General features: G+C 40.2%; 1 protein-coding gene across 1 annotated transcript in view; it reads left to right on the top strand.

Moving 5' to 3' along the window:
• The window catches only part of bmp1a (bone morphogenetic protein 1a), an 84,430-nt gene extending 69,089 nt beyond the window's left edge, over positions 1–15,341 (top strand). The window contains exons 14-20 of the mRNA XM_017696338.2: positions 3,480–3,640; positions 4,300–4,480; positions 5,747–5,872; positions 6,413–6,540; positions 7,605–7,818; positions 8,963–9,213; positions 12,558–15,341. Coding sequence (XP_017551827.1) covers positions 3,480–3,640; positions 4,300–4,480; positions 5,747–5,872; positions 6,413–6,540; positions 7,605–7,818; positions 8,963–9,213; positions 12,558–12,695 — 1,199 coding nt within the window. The 3' untranslated portion in view covers positions 12,696–15,341. The remainder of the gene's footprint in view (positions 1–3,479; positions 3,641–4,299; positions 4,481–5,746; positions 5,873–6,412; positions 6,541–7,604; positions 7,819–8,962; positions 9,214–12,557) is intronic.
• Positions 15,342–22,499: the final 7,158 nt, after the last annotated feature.

Raw genomic sequence — 22,499 nt, forward strand, 5'->3', positions numbered from 1 at the left:
ACATAGTGACAGGTTTACTGGTGAAAATGGATATTTATCAGAGAAGAGCTTTAGCCGTTTAGATTGTTTATTTCAGGTGGAAAAAAGCAGGAGTTTAAATGGAATTCAGTGTTTGCCATCCACAAAAAAAAAAATCAACATCCGGTTCATTTTACCGCTTTGATCAACTGCAAAAGTTAGGAAAGTTGAACTCTTGACAGAGGGTTCTGCCTATCGCTGTGATCGCAGAAAAGGTTCTGCTGACACAGCCTGAGTTCTCCATCACGACTCCAATGAAATCATTGGAATATCCAGTTTGCCTTCAACCGCCTACTGCCAAAATTTGAACACGGCATAAGTCACAGTCAGCATTGTGTCACTATGCTGATCTACACTGAGCTACAAAGTCAAGTGTTACAATGTACTGTGTAATTCTAGCCTAAAAAGTATCATTATACAATCTGATGTCAAAAAAAAATTGTCTCCTGATCTAGTTTCCATGTAAACTTGACATAAAATGGACAAAATCAGTCTTTTATGAAGCTTATATAGGTGTTTTGTAGCCTTATGAACTCTTTTGTACAGTAAAGTAAAGTAAAATCTGTGGAACAGTCAAGCTTCAAGGTTGCTTTTGCTACTGTTTTAGCTGTGTGATGTACTTTTGTCCAATTCTCTAGAACATTTGGTCACCCATCACCGTAAACTGCGGTCACTTTTTATCGTATAGCAATAAACATATGATAACATGGCACTGTTTAATGCAAAAACCTTTTCTTCATACTTTAATTCAGTGAAGGAGTTTGTTAAGCCTGTTTGGTAGCTGATCATCCTAGGTTTTGTTAAGAAAAAACATCGTGAGCCCCTCAATTTAAACAAAAAAACAGGTTCTCACTTTATCAGTGCACTCTGTGCTCTTTGCAAGCAGCATCAAAGATTATTCTATTAACAGCACAATAATTTTTCTGACTTACAGTTAAGTTGCTGTGAGGTGGTCATACGTGTGCATATATCATGTATTTTATGACGACTTCAAATGCGTCTCCGCTAATCAGATTTTGGGAACTATCTGTTTTATAAGAGCCATTTTACTATTACCAGTAATTGTCATGACAGATGTCATAAAATTTGATGTCTTGACAGCTCACAGTAGTGCACTTGGCAAACATTTGCAAGTGGATTAAGCAGTCATGGCAACATGATGCTAGTTTATCACTTAACAAAGTATGTTAAGACAACTCATGACATGTTTATGCCATTGGTATGTCAGTGTTATGTAGCAGGGTTCAAGTAAAGTGTTGATGACGGTATGTTCTCCTACTGTTCTTTAGTCTGGCTTTCTCTGCTGTGAACGTTTTCTTTTGCGTTTTAGATAGCTGGCTTAACATTTAGCTGTCACCTGTTCTGCTGGGCCCAAACGGACTTGGTGTCTCCTCAGCCATGCTGGCAGCAGGTCGCCGTTGACTCACTTGGGGCTTCAACTTAGCCTGGCAAGAAGAGTGCGATAAAGGAATCATCTACAATTATGCGAAGGGATGATTCACTCGGCTTAGCATGTTCCCCCAAGCCTGTCATATCACTGCTAAACTCTTGACACGGCCGTATCCCAGGGGTTCCTGCTTGCTGCCTCTACCCCTTTTCCTTAGAAAGCATGTGCAGTAAAACAGAAGGAAGCTGTTGGGTCACAGTCAAACGGGGTTGCTGCAGGCTGAAAGCTAAAAGCAGACACGGCCACAACTTCAAGGTATAGCCCCTCTGATGGCATTTTGTAAGTGGCATGGTGGTAACCATGGAAACTCCTCGTCTCCCCTGCCTTTGCGTAGTCCACATGGATGGCCGACGGGGACGTTTGCCGTTAATTGATTTGGATCAGACTGCAAATAAATGCCTGTGTTCAGGCGGTTCAAATGTCTGGAGGGGGATTGTTTTAAATAGTTTTTAATTAAAATGGGACTGTCCTAATTGTGAAATGTTTTAATGCGAAGGCCAGAGTTTTATGCCAGGACATTCTTAAAGGATAATTGGCAGGCTTTCATATCCAACAGTCTTTTATGAAAGTTTTATTGTCGGCGTCTTTTGACTGTCACAGCAGAGTACTGTCGTTGTCGTTCATTGGGTACAGCTGCTATTCATCTTTCACACGCATTCTGTGCTGCGGCTTTGGAGATTGCAAGTTTGGAGCGAGTCGGGCACTGTATATTACAAGCTGTACTGTAATGTAAAACATTTGTCTTTCTCATTTTCATCCCTCTTTCTCTCCCTGGTTTTCTAGCACGGGCGCCTTCAGGGGATTATCTCCCATCGTCATCTTAGCCACTTAGGCATGTTTAGCAAGTCAGATATATAGATTTCTATATTCCTTCCGCGCTGCTGAGTGTACTGCCATGATAAGGATGCATTTGAATGCATCTGCAGCAGATATATAGAAACCTCAATTCCCAGAAAGTGGTGACAGGATGTAAAATGCTAATAAAAACAGCATTGATTAGAAAATTCTGTTTGTCCTGTATTAAATAGAAAACAGTACACATATTTTACACTATTTATTTATTTGTGTTACCTTGTGAACTTCATTATTATTACCATAATTTGTAGCAAATTAACGCTCATTCAAAATTCTTTGACTGTAGCACATTTCAGAATGTTTGTCAAAGGAACATGTTAACTCCTTAAATAAAAGATTTATTGCACACTTCTATAACGCAAGAATATCTCAGGCAGTTTGCACTGAAGACCCTGTAGTTTAGTTTAATAATTGGGGACTGAAGACGCCAATCAATCCAATTTTGAAAGTGAAATTTTTTCCCCATTCTTCTGTTATGCCAATCTTTAGCTGTGCAGCCATACAGGGCCTTTGTTATCATATTTTATGCATCATAAAACGACACATGTTTTCAATGGGAGACAGCTAAGCTGTCATAACACATCCAGAACATGGTTTGGCGCTGTCAGGGTGTGATAAGCTTGGATGTTCCTGAAACAGACTTTATCTAGTGGTATTTGGCGCATCAAAATGTGTTTCTATCCTTCAGCAGTAATGGTGCCTTCATAGATGTACAAGTTACCTATTTATACACTGCCATATCATGACAGACATTGAACTTTACACTGGTAACAGTCTGGATGGTCTTTTTCTGTGGCCCAGGGAATACAATGTCCATTAGTTCCATAAACAGGCAAAAACATCGGCAGTGCTTCTTGATGATGTTACACATCAGTGCAAACTGAATGCAACATTAAATATTGTAAATTAAAAGTACAGTAGGTTTTTACAGACAGACAGACAGACAGACAGACAGACAGACAGACAGTGTCAGGCAGATACTATTGTTCTTAACCCTTAAATGGAAGCCAGTGATGGGTCCAAACATTTATTACACATTTCTGTAACTTAAGGCTATGTCAGCAAGTTTGCATTGAGGTGTATGTAGTCATAAATAATAAGCTTGGGACCAAGTGTTCGCCTCATCTCTCACTGTCATTGTGTCTCATTGTCCTTCCAGCTGCCTGCGGTGGCTTCATCACCAAGCTGAACGGCTCGATCACCAGCCCCGGCTGGCCCCGGGAGTATCCACCCAACAAGAACTGCATCTGGCAGCTGGTGGCCCCTACGCAGTACCGCATCACACTGCTCTTCGATGTCTTTGAGACCGAGGGCAACGATGTGAGCACTAGATTTTTGCCTCGACGTGGGGTGGGTTTGTCCGGTTCATTTACATTAAAGTTGGGTGTAAGGCACTGGGTACTAGACAGGCAGCTTCACAGATTGCTGTGGATGAAATGCTTGAAATTTGGTGATGGGTTGGGGACTTGTGCACTGTGAAAACTGGATGGAACATTTTATTAATGAGGAAAGGAGGAACCTCTGCCTCATTAGGGCAGAAATACAAAGGGCACGGTCTCAAACATTACTTAGTCACAACCAGAAGTCTTTCACTGTGGGAGCACACTGGAAAGAAGTTTGGGAAAATTAAGTTAAAGTAGTAGTCTGGTTAAAGTTTTGCCCTTGCCACAAATGAAAATAGTAAAAAAAAAAAGAGTGCTACTGTTTTTAGCCATACTTTTGATTTGATGCACACATGATGATTTAGGCTTCAGGCACCAAATGTGTCTTGGCTAATCTACTACATATAGTGTTATTGGAAAAGCTGTAAATTTGATTTTGTGCTGGACTAGTTCTTTAACTCTCCCTTTGAGTAAATGTTCTCACTCACTGCTTGTGGCACAAGGGTACTCAAATGAGCAAGTAAATCCAGTTTTAACTTTTTAGGCAACGCATTCATATAAAACTGTCTGACCCTTCCTGTTCTGTCCCCTGCGTAGGTATGTAAATATGACTTTGTGGAGATCAGGAGTGGACTCTCTGCAGACTCCAGGCTACATGGGAAGTACTGTGGTGCAGAGAAACCAGAAGCCATTACCTCTCAATACAATAACATGCGCATCGAGTTCAAATCAGACAACACTGTCTCCAAGAAGGGCTTCAAGGCCCAGTTCTTTTCAGGTACAGTGGTTAATTTGTTAAGAATGGGTTAGACCCTTGGTTCCAAGACCTGGTTGTGAACCCAGGCCATGTACAGGGATGATCCTGCTCACCAACATGATTCAATTGATGGGCTTGTTAGCTGATAGTCTCAGCCTTAGGTGTTTTAGGTACATGGACTCTCTGATATCAACTGTATGATAAACTGACCACAACTTTTTCATTTAGTTCCATTTTGATTGGCTTTTTATGTCACTGTTTTTACTGGTTTTGATCAGTTTGACAGGAAACAAAATTTACAAAACAATATGGGAAAAAGTTGCATGCACTCAGGAACCAAACCTGTGTTCTTCTATTAATAACCTATTAATAGCTTTTTTTTAAAACATTTTTAACAAATATTAAAGTTATTTTCAGTTCCCGTTATGGTGAATTTGTTTATCAGCGTACACTTTTAGAAATAAAAGTGCTATGTAGGTTCATTTTTCATTCATCAGGGTACAATGTATATGTACCCTCAAAGGTACAACAGTGAAGTCCAATTTTATACTTTACATAAGGTTGTACCAGTGGAAAATTATGTATTTTCTGCCTTTTCATAACCTAATATTTTAAAACGGAACACTAAAAAGCCTGGAGATGAGATGGGGTGTGTGGACTGAAGGTACAGAGATGTACCCATGAGGGTAACATCTTAGTGACAAGAGGGGTGCTGCCCCAGTGACAGCTTCATACCTTTTTCTGAGAGTGTAAGACAGAGTCATGAGTTAGCAAAGCAAAGCGCTGAGGCCGGCATTACAATATCAGTAATCTTAACACTGGAGGATGCCTTCAGGAGATAGTGAGAGGCTACAATCACAGAAGTATTGACACAACTGACTGAACGTGATATATTTGATATATACAGTCACTGGTTGGTGCGTGCAGCCACTGTTGCTCTCTCTGGACATCAGTGATGAAAATCAGAAACTGTTAACACTGGAAATCTTGTGATCATGTTCAAGTTCATGTGTACTCTGTGATCACACAATGAAACGTTCATTGTTATTGAAGTATTGAATGTTATACATTCCATTGAAGCTTATTTTGTTCACATTTTGTCGCTCAGCTATAACAAAATGCAAATGTGTTGAGTTTAACCAGACAAACTGATTAATCACGATTAATTTAGTCATTTGATAGCCCTAAGATATTGTAATGTTACACTGTTTCTTTCCTGCCTAAGAAATATATATATATTTGCATGTTTGTGTGTGGTCACTGAGGTTCTCGCCTGTCTCCTCACAGATAAGGATGAGTGCTCGAAGGAGAACGGCGGCTGCCAACATGAATGCGTGAACACTTTCGGCAGCTACAGCTGCCAGTGCAGGAGCGGCTTTGTATTACATGAGAATAAACATGACTGCAAAGAAGGTACACACACACACGAACACACACACACACACATGCTCTAGCATTGTACAGGGATCTTCCCTTACCCTTCCTCTGCCAAACAGACTATTTAAGGAGATTTTTCCTCTTAGTTTTGAGAAATTGACTTGTCTTTGTCTCTCCTGCTTTAGATAAACCTGTAGCATGTATTTGTTCGATAAAGAAGCACTATGTACACTGTTGCTCTCTAGGAAGATAAGAGCGGTGCGCTGAGGGTTTTTTAAAACCCTCCCCATCGATTTCAGCTCGCTGACACTAATTGCCAGGAGGATATTTATAGAGAATCCATCCCTATTGTGCAGGGGCAGAAGAGGGAGGGAGGCAGAAAGAGAGAGAGAATAGAGAGAACAGAGACTGGGCGGGTAGGCAAGTGGTAGGCTCAGGGTGCCAAAAACAACACTGGTTTTCAGCACACAGCAGAGAGATGGAGGGAACAGAAAACAAAAAAGGAAAATAAATAGAAAAAACGAAGGAAGGACTGGGTTTTTGGTGCTTTGTTGACATTGCTTATGTGCTCCACAGCCGGCTGTGATCACACGGTGAACAGTGTGAGTGGGACCATTACCAGCCCCAACTGGCCTGATAAATACCCCAGTAAGAAGGCCTGCACCTGGGCCCTCTCCACCACACCGGGACATCGCATCAAAATTGTACGTTCCAGCTTGCCCCTGCTAGTCTTTTGTGTTTCACTGTAGTGCCATAAGGGTTTCACTATGTGGGAAGAATAGAAGTTTCTTAGTATGAAATGCCTGGCCAGTATATTCTTGATGTTGCTAAAAAATGGGCTTATTTTTGTCTAGGGGTCAATATGATGATATTTATTTATCATTAACGTGATAAATCACAGCACAATATGCTTTTTAAAATATCATCAGTAATTAACAAACATGAAACAACTGCATGATTCATTTCTCATATGATAATCGATAATTGATACCTTGGTGACACTTTATTTTGAGTGGTCCTTTTAGATGAAACAAACACTCAACGGACTCTCAGTAATATGACAAAAACATGAGGATTAGGTTTTGAGTTAAGGTTAGGGTTAGGATTAGGGCCAGGTTGAGAGTTAGGATTAGGTTTTGAGTCGGGGTTAAGTTTGGTGTTAAGATTAGGGCCAAGGTTCATTCACAGTAAATCATTCACAGTGGCACGTAAATGGATATAACAGGAACATATAGAAGATTTTATGTAATTATCTGACTACAAACAACTGACAGTGTACAAGATCATTACCAAGCAATGAACCTGACCAGAGGGTATAAAAATATCTTTGATCAAAACACAAACAGAAGCCTTACATTTATGATTGCTCATTCACAGTACAGCACAAGACATTTTGTCCCTTTTTGCATTGTGTAGCTCTAAATGCCGTCAAAATGCTTTATATGTTCTTCCTGATTGGGTAAGCCATCGCTTCCCAGCCACAGTCTACTCCTACAGCACCTCTTCTCTGCATATTTTAGTGTTCTCACCTGCTGTACCACACCTTATCCAACTAATGAGCTGATTAACAAATCCTTCCCTGAGTTAAGCAGGGTGAGTCGGACCAAAAAAGCATTAAAATGTGCATATCAGGGCTGCTAGTATCTGTTGCCTCTTTAGGACTGTAGGTTCAGCAGAGTATCAGTTCTAACATATGCAATATGCAAGCAATATAACACAGGTGATGAATGATTTCACTATGTGTATCTACCAAAACTGTCGCTTGCAGGCTTTCAATGAAATCGATATGGAGCCTCATTTAGAGTGTGCCTACGACCACATTGAGATCTATGACGGACGGGACGGGAAAGCTCCCAGCCTGGGACGCTACTGCGGGTCCAAGAAGCCTCCTCCGGTCACGTCCAGTGGCAACAAGATGTTCATTCGCTTCTTCTCTGACAACTCGGTGCAGAAGAAAGGATTTGAGGCCTCTCATACTGCGGGTAAGATAATAGCAATTTTAGCTAGTGATAAGTTCTGTGTCCACTTATGAAAGAAATGCCAATTCTACATCCTTGACAAATGTATGGGTCCACTATATAGGTTTGAAGCTGCTTGCCTAAAACATCTTAAGGATTATCCTAAGCTAAATGCTAAAGGCATGAATCGAAAACTGTCCACTGTGTTGTAGCCCATCTGTTGTCAAGCACATTCTGTCTGCCACCCTCTACCCTACTTGTCATTGGTTGGTTTCTGACCACAGGACCGCTGCTGACCAGATATTATTTGGGTCGTGGATCAATCTCAGACCAGTAGTGACACCAATACGGTAGCAGGTGTGACAGGGACATTGCTACAGGGTGGCCTGGGGGGCCTAGGCATCCTCGTTTTGAAGCCAGGCCATCTCAGATTTCAAAGCGCTGATGGCCTTTAAAATGTTCCAGAACACAACTTCTCTTGTATTCTTAGAAAATAGGATGGACCCAAAGGTGCTAAGGTCTTGTATCCTTGTGTCGCCTCCCACCATATAAAAAGTAAAGTGACTGCCAGGTCTCTCGTTCGGTCATCACAGATTCCCTGCAGCAACATGTACATGGCTTGACACGCAGCATTGCTCGCATCGTTTCTCCTGCCTGTGGGAACTTAGTCATATGCATAAGTCTGGGCCCCTTTGGTCAAATCATGTTTTACTGTTTCTATGCTGAATGTATAACATACTGGAAAGAAAAATGAAATATGACCTGTGCAAAACTGTCTATGGTAGCTTCATTGAAGCTAATCGGTAGTGTTCAACTCCCTAAAATGAAATTCTGGCTACACCACTGGTGTTTGGTGCTAGTATTCAGAAATCAAGCACAGCGGTGTTGCTGACATCACTGCTAAGTTACAAGCAGTCCATCTCAGAAAAATATCCACAGCCACAGTTTGTTTTTAGTGAACATTTAGAAGCTATATAAATCTGTGTATCAGTTCCAGTGACTAAGCATTGTTTATTAAGCATTGTTGAACCTTTACCTTTATCTTAACAATTATCCATTCGCGCACTTGAGCCTTAAGTGAGCTGCTGCAAACATAATTGTCTTGTTGGGTTATTCTAAACATCTCTATTATAAACATGCTGATTGTTTTCCCTCTCTATGTCTCCAGAATGTGGAGGAAGGCTGAAAGCAGAGGTGAAGACCAAAGACCTCTACTCGCACGCTCAGTTCGGAGACAACAACTACCCTGGGGCATCGGACTGTCAGTGGGTGATCTCAGCTGAGAAAGGCTACGGTGTGGAGCTCATCTTCCAGACGTTCGAGATCGAGGAGGAAGCAGACTGTGGCTACGACTACATGGAGCTGTTCGACGGAGCTGACACCAAGTCCCCGAGACTGGGCCGCTACTGTGGATCAGGGGTAAAGGCTCTGAAATGGGTTTATATTGGGATAGTCAGGCAGATGTTTTAGCTTTAGCACCTAGATGTTTTAGATTTGCTGTACTTTCAAATGAGAAGTAAGAATGTTTAAAAAAAAAAAACCTCTATATTATTGGTGCCATTAAATGTGCCTCTTAGCCTCCTGTGTTGGATATCGGTGCATCAGGAGTGTTAAGAGTGAGTTTTGGTTTTAAGGATAGGAAAACCCTCTTTTTAAAGGGCGGAGGGTAGGGAGGGAGTTATTTTTGTGCAAGCTAGCTAAGGCTTTATTCACACTTACTGCTCCGACATGGCATGAGCAACACAGCAGCGCGAGAGCTACAACTAGAACACACTTTCATACGTCCAGAATGTTATACAGACGTTCATTTTTCAGACTGATAAATAGTCACACCAGTCACTCTGTTCAATAAAAGCAAAATTTTTTAAAGTACACGATATGTTTGTCCTCGACAGCATTCTGACTTGTGGTTACGCAGAAGTTTCAAGCGTGGTAGACCAACTGGAGCCCAGAATGTTTAACCAGCATTATGATGGCATAACACTTTTTAAAAATTTATTTTAGTGTATTTTGGAAGAAATCAGCGCCACGTCTGTTCTCTGAATACTGTGCTGCTTCAGGCTGGGACTTTGCCGCTTCACATGCGCAGCCTGTTTGAAAGCGCTGACCACTTAACATGGATGCCGTAATGAAAAGCAGTATGTGTGAATCAGGCCTAATGTAGAAGCCAGTTTCATGTCTGCATTTATTCTGCAGTTATTGCTTTCAGTGGATTTACTTATTGCATGGAGTGGATTCCCTGTGGTTGTATTTGCACAATGCATGCTGGGTATTGTAGTGAGAGAACAGTAGACAAATTTGAGAATCGTTTCAAACTGAGACTGAGGCATATAATATTACACTACAGAATATTACATGACACAAGAAATTACATATTAAATGCTAGTTTTAGTCCAAACGCCCCTTTAAGTTATGAATTTTTTTCAATCTTTTGTAAAATTTCCAGGTTTTTGTTTTGCTTTATTTTTTTAAACAACACCATCAACATCTTATTCGCATTTGAAATACCAGCTAACATTATCACTTGTTCTGAAAAGTTGTTGCCTGTCAAAGGCTACATCAAAAGTTGAGCCTGTTACATTAAGGTGCTCTTGCGATGCAAGTTAATTGCCTTCAGGCAAGAAGAACATCAGTTGAACCCAAAATCTCTTGCTTATACTCTCTCTGTAAAGCCTCAGTTAAGCTTGTCCGGTTCCTGCGGGCTGCCTGGCCTTATTGTGCTGTGTCCCCCGGCCCATAGAGCTGGATAAAGAATGGCAAGGCAATCGGAGGCTTTCTGCTTCCTGTCTCTGGAGCCGTCGAGTAGAGTTAATAAGCGTTGAGGTGGCGCTACGCTAGGCTAGGAGCAATAAGGGCTCAGGGGGAGAGGGGAAATGAGAGAGCGAGCTCAATAGGTTGCCGAACAGCTTGATTCCATTTATCCGGGCTCAATAATAAAGGCTTCCACTCAGCTGATGACTGGGTTTTTGTTCGACAGGATCTGTCAGGGGCTGAAGGGTGACCAAAGTATGTGTTGGACTGTGGGGGCTGTTCAGCCATTAGGAAAATCTCCTTCACACAGAAGGAGTTGTCTGGCTAATGAGGAGTGCGAAGATGGAGTGGGAAGAGCAGAGATTCATTAGAGATCAAGGACTATTAATCTTCTTAGTGTTTTTTTTTTTTTTTGGTAAAAGCTTTCATGTCTGGTGTGTTTTGATCTCATTAAAAGTTTCATTTGGTTGTTGAATTTGGTTTCAGCTGCTGAACTAAAAGCACTTGTCTCAAATCGACATCTGCCTTAATCTGGGGGATATTTCACATAGGCTTTGTCATGTAGGTAGATAGCTTAAAAGTCAGGACTGCTAGGAGTGTTTCCGTTAGACAGTCCTCACTTTGGGCTTGAGCTGTCCAGTTTGCTGAGATGTCTAAAATAACAAGGACATTTCTCTACATCTGGAGGCCCTAGTAACATGTCCCTTGTAGTATTCCATGGGCAATTAAGAAAAAGGGTTAATACATCATAGTTCATGAAGTTGGGATTGGAAAAAATGTATGAAAATGCGCTTTTTCAAAAAAAAAAAAGGAAGAGAAGAAACTGCACAGCTTAATCTGTTTAATTCAAATTTATTTGTATAGAGCATTTTACAGTGGGCATTGTCAGAAAGCAGCTTTAGAAAAAGCTGGCTCCAAGGTCCAAATGATCAAGCCAAGGGCAACAGCCAAGGAAGAACTCCCTCAGAACAAACTTTGAGAGGAACTCCTCCCTCTGTGGTCGACAGTGGACAGTGGATAGCAAAACAATCACACAGAATTAGTATCCCGCTGCTATCTGAACAAAACCTCATGTCTCCAAAATAGTAACTTTACAGGAGAAGCATAAAACCTTCTTTACTTTTAGTGTAAGTCAATGGAACCAGAATTCTGTCCAAGTCATTTTGGGCCGTTTCTTTTTGTCCATTCATTGTGAAATTTCCACGCAAAGTGAAGGGCATCAGGCATTTTCAGATGATGGCACAAACTGAAAAACGACAAAAATGGAGAGACAAGGTTTTGTTTCCGACAGCAGCGATGCATTAATGTACAATAGCGAATGTGAACAGGACAAAAATTAGCCTCTCATTGGACAGAAGTATTTAGATTAACTGTAAATTTTCAGGTTAAGCAATGTATAAATGACAGAAGACAGAGTAATCAATGACCGATGTAAGTTAACCAATGATAACCGACTGATGACCAATGTTAGAAGTATATCAAAGTTAACTTCATGAAAACCTATGACTACGGTCAGAAGCTTCGCTGTGAACAATGGTATCTTGTCAAGTAAACTTTCTTAAATAGTCATCTGATATTTCTCCTGTTGATATTGTTAGGTCTAATTTAAGATTATTTACCTTATTTGTAGACAAAGCTCACTTGTTTTAAGTACAATTATCTCACTATTTTGGTATCGACTAGATTTAGGGTCATTTCACTTGTACCCTTTTATCGTTTGAGGTAGATAAGCAGTATCTATGCTTGAGTAGTTCTGGTTAGAGTCAGTGCAGTCACCTGTCTCATCAGTAGGGTGAAGGGGGCCTGCAGGAGCAGCTTTCTGCCCAGCAGGAGGTGAATGGACAAGCAGGCCCTAAGCAACTGCCTGTGCTGCTTATTGCCAGACATGGTCCTGTTAGCGAAATACACCCTCTAGACTGTTAATCAACACGTTTGTATTGACATACTTCAGTTCAGAGCTAATCCAAAATCTCTGGATCTTTCTCTTGTGCTGTCTCTTTGTGTGCTCACAGCCTCCTGAGGAGATCTACTCGGCCGGTGACTCCATCGTCATCAAGTTCCGTTCAGACGACACCATCAACAAGAAGGGATTCCATGTTCGCTACACCAGCACCAAGTTTCAGGACACTCTCCACTCACGTAAGAAGTGACCCCTAGTGGCCGGGAGGGGCCGAGCAGGGCCAAGGGGGAGGAACAGGGGCCCCAAGGGGAGGGTCCTGTCCGACGCTCGGAGTCCCCCGGCCACCAAGACCACCCAGACTCGACGGACCAGCCGCAAGAACGCCAACCGCACCTCAGTAGTTCCCAGGGGCTCTGGCGCCCCCTACTGACTGTGAGGAGTAAAGCCATTCCGCAGTAGACCTTGTTTTTACCTTTTTTATGATTATGGTGGGGTATGATGGGGTGGGTTTGGGGTAGGAAGAAGGGACTGTATCCAGAATAGATGGATATTATGGAGTATTGGGGGAGGGGGCACGGGTAGAGGAGTATAGATCATATTCTGATCACCATTGGATTTTTTTTTTTTTTTTTTTTTTAATGAGCCGAAAACGCGATTGAAGCACACACACACACACACACACACACACACAAACACACAAACACTCAGAGGGCCCTCAGGATCTCTACCAGGACAATGAAGCGGTCAGCTCATACTGAGCCACACAGTCACAACACATCATAAGCACAGACTGAGACAGACAAAAAGTATGGATAGAAGAATTGATGGAAGGATCAAGGGATGGATCGACTTTTTCCCCGGTGCATTTTGGGAAATCTCCATCTTTTTCTCCTCTTTACGCCATTCCTCATCCACACGGTTGTACCCGGCTGGTTCCATATCTTCTGCTACTTGAGTTAATTGACACTGTATGTCAGAAAGATGCATGTAATAATAACAGATATCGGGACAAAATGAAAAACAAACAAAAAAAAACAACACCAGCTGCACCAGCATTTGTAATTTCTCATTATTTTGTTTTTTCTTTTTCTTTCTTGGTTAGCCATCCAGGAAGTTCCCTTTCATATTACAGTAATCGAGGAAAAATTAAAAGAAGCAGTTATCGTATTAAAAGACTAATAAACGAAATGTGGCCCATGTCTGCTGGCTGTTAATTGCTTTTCCATAAAAAAAAGAAAGAAATCAGTGCCCGGAAATGTATTTAATTATTATGACCTTCTACATACATCTTCCCCAAGCTTCTGTTAATGTGTCCCCAATTCGCACTGGTAATTCAATCTGCTGTGGGTAAGTGCTTTTCCCTATTGAGAGCAAATTATGTCCCCTTAGCTGAGATTCAGTGGGACTAATTTCTTTAACTGTCTTCTCTTGTCCTCACATGGTACCCTGGTCTCTCTCTTTCTCAGTTTTTATCTTTTACTTTTGTCTTTGCAAAGTGGTTGTTCTTTTCTTAACCTTTCTGCATTTGTTTGTCCTGATTCATCCCTTCCATCCATCCCTCCTGTCAACATGCGAACACCTCATTATAACCTGGCCATACCTCACACCAGCAGTTTCAAAGCTCTCAGTGAAGCCAAGTTGTCTTCATGTCTTCAAATGTACAGTAAGAATTGTCTGGGTGAAAAAAGGGTGTAGGTGTGAATATATATGTATATATTTTTTTTTTCCACAGTTGCCTTTTGAAGATCTCTTCATGAATACCTCAGGCTTTGGGTGGCGGTTGTCCCTTATTCACTGCAGCCAAAAACACAATGGTTCCTAATGGTGAGCCTAGAGGTACGCCTCACTTCAAGTAGAAGAGGAGATATTGGATTGTGATTTGAATTTGATGTAAAGTCGTCGTGTATAGTCTTGTTTAGTGGAAAGATCAGCTATCCTAACGTCAAAACAAATGCGGGCTCAAGCATGATACAGAGTGTAAAGTGACTTTAATTATTTGCATAACATACGATGTAATTATGTAGTTATGCAATTACATTTAAATAGTACATGAAATGTAAGCAGTAGCGTAGTGCTCAGCTTCTTCAAGTTAAATTTGCTGTTTGGGTCAAGTTTGTTAGAGAAACACTAAAATATTACAGTCATGTCAAAACCTCATAACTCTTAACACCACTTGCCAGCTGCCTTTACATAGAATGAACATTCCATGGTAAACGAACCAATAGAAATGGTCCAAAAATACTTGAAAGACTAAAATCTTGTAATAATAACGTGTATTAAAGTTAACAGTGTTCTTCCTCTTCATTTCAGGGATATGAGGTTTTGTTGCAGTGACTGTATATAGGGCAGGAGGACTCCAGGAGCAGGTTAGGGACCATTGCAAAAAAGACTTGAGACTGATTAGTGACAAAGGGGAACTTCGACCAGTGCAGTACCTCAGAAGAGAGTAGGAGAGAGGCTGAATGGTGCTTTTGGAAAAACTCATTCATCACCTGGTTTTTATTTTAGAACTGATTCTGCATTTTGTGTTTTGTGTTTTATCCCCTTTTCCTCTAGTCAAAATCATGTTTCCATTCATACAACAAACGGCATAGTGTTTTCAGTTAAAAGAGAGTAATCAGTTGATTTAATTGAGAGGCCTCTGAGCAGCGTTTCAGTGAGCAGCATGGCTATCATGTTAAATCATCTCGCAGTGTGCTTTTATGCATGTATCATAAAAAGACAGATTTAAACCAAGTGTATAGAGCCTATAAACAACATCATTCAGAGTATAGTAAAACTGCATAAACTGCACAGTAGCTGATTGGATGCGAGTCCATTATGACACCATCTTATTTTATTTAATGATGTTTTAGTTTATTATTGACAATGTTTAATAAATGATCATTGTACTCAGTTTCACCGTAGCCTTTTTTAAACCTTTTCTTGTTCGCAAAACTGAATATCGTCATACATATTGTTTATCGTGAAAGTATCATGATCTCTTTATGCTGTATCACCCACCCTTAACACAGCATGCATTTCTGAGGTCAGCTGTGAAATGTGAAATTTCAGGCATGGCTGGGTCATTCTCACCACATCAAAACATCCATAGATATTTGAGTGTCACAATCATCAGACGAAAAAAATTCTTATGTAATTTATCAGATGAGTGGCAGCTGTATAAGGTCCAGCAACAAGCTGAAGTATACATTTTTCTATATAAAAGTTTTTTGGCATTTTTCTTTACCCCAGTTTTCATCACTGCAATGCACCCACATGTCTGTTTATTACCAATATGTTGTTTATTTTTTATGATGTTTTTTTTATTATTATTTATTACTTTTAACTGGTGAAGCTATAGTTTTCCTTGTACACTAAAAATATGTGAACCAAAACAGCAGAATATTATGTGGTAAAAACCCCCCTAAAGCTGTTGGTGTGTTGCGATAATGAGATAAAACTGCTAAATGCTATATGTTTGAAAAAAGTATGCATTTTAACCATAAGCTTAAAATAATTTGACAGCAGTTCACATTTTATTAAAAGAAAATTTGGGATTTATTTTAAAGCATGTTGGGATAGTAAGAATTCAGTCATTATAATGGGAAAATATTACTAAAATCATTCAAGTTTTTTTATGATTCATCATTGTTTCAGCCATTTGTTTTCTGGGTCCCAATATTAGATTCAGATTCAGATTCCTTTATTGATCCCGGGGGAAACTGCAGTTATTACAGTTGCAGCCATGTAAAAATAAACACTTTACTAATAATTTAAGACAATATAGAGAATTTACAGTATGTACACCAGATTTAAGTACTTAAGAATATAGTAAGGTGGTGGTGATTGTGATAGTAATGTGAAACATCAGGTATAAAGCAGTTACAATTATTTAAATTAAGTTAGTGTCCCTCTGAGCTATTGCACACACAATTGTTATTGCACATATGAACAGTATTAGTCATGTTTGTGAGAATATCCCAGCTGTTGCATGATTCTAGGGGTACTGCAATATTGCAGCCCCTCCTAGCACTGCCCTATTTAGTCTTTTCCATGATCTGAAACACCAGAGGCTTATAATTTGCCGATAATTATGCCCCAATACACTGAATTATGCTCATTAAAGTGAGGAAAATACAAAGTTCTGATGCAGGTGGGCCTCCTTCAGACCAGTGGTCTCCAACTCTGGTCCTGGAGAGCTGCTTACCTGAAGAGTTTAGTTCCAACCTGTGTTTAACATGCTGTCCCTCCCCCTACCTAACACTAGTGCATCTGATCCAGCCTGTTTAGGAAGTTCATTAGCTGGAGCAGGTGTGGTTGGAAGTCGACACTGCAGGACAGGGTAGAGACCACTGCTTCAGACTCCTTGTCGCTGTTTACACCTTTCTCTATATTGATTCGTATGTCGGACGGCTTCGCGACAAATGTTGCTTGCCATCCTCCCGTAATGGTAGAGGTTGTACCAACTGTTCTTTTCCTCCCTTTGCTCGTTCCAGTCTTGTGTTTTTCCCCCAGTCATCCAATCTCACTGTAATTTGTCCAAGTCCTTTTTCAGAAACAGGAGCTGATTACAAGCTCTGTCAGACGAGTGGAAAGTGAGGGTGTGTGTGTGGTCCTTGAAGAGGTACACATGGCCCAAATGATTGGTCTGAAGCATTCCTCCTCAGATCTGGCTCGAGAATCAGCCACTCCCTGAATTATTTACCAGCCGTCACCTCGTTCCCTCTTGCAGAAATCTTTAGAAGGCAACTGGCATTTTTTATTTTTTTTTTTACTTTCATCTCATGCTATGATCTTATTTCCCTCTGTCTCTTTGGAACTCTTTTTAGTCTCAGGTTCAGGGCATTGCTTTATTCTCTCTCCGACTCTTCTTCTCACTTTGGGACTTGCTCGATTCTATTGACGTGACAGCCACTCTCGGGCTGTGAGCTGGTGCAACGTTTGAATGAAGTTAAAGGCATTTCAAAGGGGGAGGCGTACGCTATGAATAATAATGTCTTTTTAAAGTAGGAAGTTCAATTAAACGCTTCTTCCCTTAACTTGACCCCTGTGTGCGACAGCGTTTTTCAGCTGTTTGCGCCTTGCTTTTGTACCGATACGGCATTGGCTCACTAAACTTCAAGCAACAGTCTGATGCACACTGACTACCAAATAGGTTTTCTATTGATGAGACCTTTCGAGTCAACTTGATACGTCTGTCTTAAAATTGTGTTTTATTGTAGCTTTTTTTGGTTTCTGTTTATTTTTAACGGTGGAGCACTTGAACGTTTTTGCTAATCAAAGCAGGTCCACCTTAACCTTGTGGCTTCGGTAGAATTTTAGTGTTTCTAATGCCTCTTGATTTGTAGATAACTCATACGATGATGCAAACAGATGTGTTGTAGGTAGAACTTAATCCAATGAGGAAGAGTAAGATACATTTATCTACTTTAATATGTGTGTGGTTGTGTATGGTTGATCTAGTCACCCTAATTGATCAACATCACTTATCGAATATGGGAAAATGTTTATGCCTTTCATCGTATGTATGTATGTAAATATGTTTTAATTGTTGTATTCCGAGTACACTAACCCATAATAACCTGTTGAGAAATACGGCTATGTGTAATTGCAAACAGAAGATGCAATTTATTTATATTGTATAGCTGATTATTGCTGATGTATTGCACATAGTATTAACAAGTGCATCTATTTCATAAAATGTTATTTTCATTTTAAAATGCCTCGTCACACTTTCTTGACTTGTAGATGTGGCAACTATGGTAGGTCTTTTTTATTTAATAATTAAATAATAAGTATAAAATATACAGAGTAAAGAAATAATGTTGCTGTTATATTAGCATCATTTTGGAACATATTCAGCCTAAAAGCAATGAGAGAAGGTGCAAAAATCCCTTCATTTAACAGTGGTGTTCCTCAAGGATCACAGTTGGGACCATTCTGATTTCATAAAAATAGACATATGCCACATGTCTATCATATATCTGCATAATATCACTACATCTGTTGTTAAGATGCCTACTTGCATCCCACAGAGGTGCTGAAGTAGTCTCTAAAGTGAGATTTTTCACTTGGAAAAACTAGCAAAACATGCTTCTGACGTGTCTGATTTATTGAATTCTGTGCAAATAAGAGGTTTTTTCTCCTTATTATGCTAACATATATTTTTTTCCTTAGGGTTAATTTGACCTCAGCGATTTAAACCTCTGGAAAATATCAAAGTTGTGGTGGGAATTATGGTTTCCCTTCCCCCATGTGGTGTGAATTATCAGTGGTTCTTGCACTACTACAGGTATGGATCTGTTAGGATAGAACCCTAAAGCAGAGTTTTTTGAAGATTATAAAATTGTTACAGTGACCTCAGTATCGTCCAAAATAACCAAAACAGATGTATATAAAATGTTGTTATTTGTTTTTAAACAGACTAAACCCTCCTGGAGTCCAATTGACCTCAAAGAACACCAATGCATACAAAATTTGTACAGGACATTGAAAATATATCATGTTTATTTTATATCTACACAGATGTCCTGATTAAATTGGGAAAAGATATTAAATATGAAGCGCAAAATAAATGCCATTCATTTAGAGATGTTGAATGGGTTCACATGGATCCCAAAGATAATAGGAGGGTTAAATGCATTTGGAGTCCATTACTATATTTTGGTGGTTAACATAGTTATTAATCTGATTTAAGAACTTTTGTACATAAACTGTATTATCACTCCTCTCGTGCTGTTCTGTTTATTGCTTATATGGTTGTTTATTGTATATCCTTTTCCTGTGGTATCAACAAATTTCACAATATTTCATGTTCCATTAATGAATGGACAATCTGACGGTTGCCAGGCAAGACCCTACGGCAACATTTCTGCTGTATTTCACCCAACATGCCCGGACCAAAAAATCAAGGCTGTGAAATACCGATTATCTGGCTCAAGTGTATTGGACCTGCAATGAGCAAATAACAAGTCCAGGGCCTGGCTAAGGGTCACTGAGGAATGAACATAGGATCATTAACTTAGCCTCTACGTTCAACCAGTTTTGAACCCCTAGCCAGATCAATTTATTGCAGTTGGGATTCACTATGTGTAAGTGGTATTTTTGTAAACTAGAAAATATTAGAATTTTACTTGTAACCCAAACTTGTGTCTTACATGTGTATACCTTTCAGGTGTGAGGTATCAGTGAGATTTTCAGTATGAAATCATGACAGTTGAGCAAAATCACTTTTGTGCAGCCAGGCCTTATCATTGGAGCATCCATTATAAATGACCTCCAAGTTGCATTATTAATGGCTATCTACTGTTTCAGGCATTAAATATTAACCAGAATTGATGGAAAAGTCCAAATAAAGTCAAGTAAGCGCTTTACTTAATGTGAAGGTGATGACAGATGCCTGACAGGCTGGATTTGATTCTGTTGCTGATGTTACCAATACAAATTAAAAAGGGCTTTCACTCAAGGGCAAAGGACACATTGACATCTCAATTAAGATACAGGGCCCCCCAAAGGTATTTGGACACTAACCAACTGAGCAAACTTTATTAAAGTTATTATGTTATTGCTTCATAAATGACAATTATTTCAGACAAAAAATTAAACTGATAATCGACTCTGTGGAGAAAGCCTGGAGAAGAATTCCAACCGGACTAAGGATTCTGTAAAGCACTCGGTTTGACATTATTTCCAGACACTTTTTGTTATTTAATACACGTCCAGAGCATTTAACCACTTCAGGAATACACACATAATGTTTTCGGACTTTGAAAGTATAAGTGAAGCAGCAGATTAAGTAATTATGAGCAGCAGTTACCTGGACAACACCTCACACGGTGCTTCTCCACTAAATATATGTGTAAAATTTCAAGATAAGCATTAGGATAAATCCAAACTCTTGAAATAATGTAGGCCTTCTCTGGTCAGGTAGAACACACTGGCAGTAATTCAGCTCATTAAGTCTGGAGAAAGAAGGGTTGATGATCCCATGAGCACCAGCCCCACAGTGAAGTGTGAAGATGGGAGCATCATGGGCCTGTTTCTAAGCAAATGGTAGTAGAGCATTAGGCCAGCGAAAGAAACATGAAGAGAGTGATGTACCAGGAAATATTAGGTGTGTGTGTCCAGACATCTATCTGCATGGGTTGCTGTGGTAATGACATAAGCGTGAATCTTTGGCGCTCTTCTTGAATACCAGCACTTCTGTCACTCTAGATTTAACATTGTCATTGTTTGTCAACATAGACAAATCTATTAAAGTCTGATAGGAATTGCATTTTAAACCACCTCCAAATGTGGTTTGGATCTGATTTGCAATCTGATTTGGTTTTTGCTGTCCGGACTATCAAAAATCAACGTGGTTGCAATCTGAATATGCCAAAAATCGGATTTAGGCTGGCAGTCTGAACAAGGCCTTGGGGAAGAATATAATCTAACTGGTGAAGAAACTGATTCTGGGATTGTAGACGTTTCAACAAGACAATGACTCCAAACATACAGCCAAGGCTGGTTTCTAAAAAAGACTGAAGCTGCTTGCATGGCCAGTCAACCTCCTGATTGCAAATTTATTGAGGATTTTAAAGCTGTGAGTCCATCAGAGGGACCCGTAATCTTGGGGATCTAAAGACGGTTTGCCAAAAGGAATGGATGCTGCAAAAAGCTGATCACTACTTACTGTAGGTTTCTCAAAGCTGTAATTGTCAAGACTAATTTGATTTAAAACATATTTAAGTGCAAATCATTGAATTATATAAGGACATAATGTGGGTAAATTTGAAGAGGATATATGTGCTGGAATTGCCTGAAATAACAAAACCGAGTGTTTGAGAACTTGTTTCCCTTCACTGTGTGGTACACAAATCCAAACATAGGCCACTGAATCCGATCATATGTGTACAGTGTCTGTTGGAGCGTAAATAAATCTAGGTTTTTCCAATCTTGGGCCCAATCCCATTTCACCCCTGGCTCCTACCACTTAGCCCTCTTGTTTTGCGCGTTCACGTTCAAGGTGAAGCGTTGGGGCTACATGGCCCTCCAAACGGAGGTTTTTCAGGACTCTGATGTGAGGAAAAAAGAACCAAAGAAACCCCAAATGTAAGTGCTTTCTCCGTTAAAAACACGATAACCATTGTTTTATCTTAGTTTAATGTCATTTCTATGTATTATGGTCGTTTTCTTCGTAACAAGCATAAAGAATCACTGATAGCAGTCTAATGATATCGCTACGATAGCAGGCTAACGTCTCAGTAGCTAGCTAGCTAACGTTCCCGTCCCACTTTAAACAGTCCGGCTGTATTGACGGCCAAAGTGCCAGGATGTAACTGCTGCGCCATTTAAGGTGGAACGAAAAATCCAACAAGAAGCTGGTGAATATCTGACTTAAGCCTCATATCACCAAAGAATTAGCGGTGGGCGATAATAAATAATTGTCGCAGCCTCTTCCTCCAATCTCTGAATGTGTTTGATGCCCTAAATGTAACTAAAGCCCAGCAGTGAGGAGCCGAACCTTTCCCTCCTCTCCTGTCACTGAAAACAGGCCGGGTCGCCCACAGAGCAGCGCTGGTAGCTGATAATGAAGTTTTCTTTCCGTCTGTCTGTCTGTCTTTCCGTCTGTCTGTCTGTCTTTCCGTCTGTCTGTCTGTCTTTTCTTTCTGTCGGTCTGTCTTTCTTTCTTTCTTTCATTTAATTGAGGGTCACATTTCGATCTTGTAGAACAAGATTTCAACCACTACTGCTTGTAACTCAGTTCCAAGGGGTTAGGGTGACCCTCAAAAATGAGGGGTAGGGGTAAAATGAAGAAATGGGATTGGGCCTTGATGACCAATAGATGACAAATGGTTTTCTTCCTCTCGTGAATCCAGATTTTGACCGTGACCCCTTGCAAAACATGTATGCAGTTTGTTCTCAACATTCTCTAGAATGTTCTCATTACTACTGACAGTTTCAGTTAGCAGTCCCATCTTTTTTTAATCAGACCCTTCATTTATTGAAAACTGGATTCATAACAACCACAGCATTAAAAAAACAAAAGAGAAAGGTGAACACGCTAAAGCATGACCATTTGAGCCGGTAG

This window comes from Pygocentrus nattereri, chromosome 29 (genome assembly GCF_015220715.1).
Source record: "Pygocentrus nattereri isolate fPygNat1 chromosome 29, fPygNat1.pri, whole genome shotgun sequence".
Taxonomy (NCBI): domain Eukaryota; kingdom Metazoa; phylum Chordata; class Actinopteri; order Characiformes; family Serrasalmidae; genus Pygocentrus; species Pygocentrus nattereri.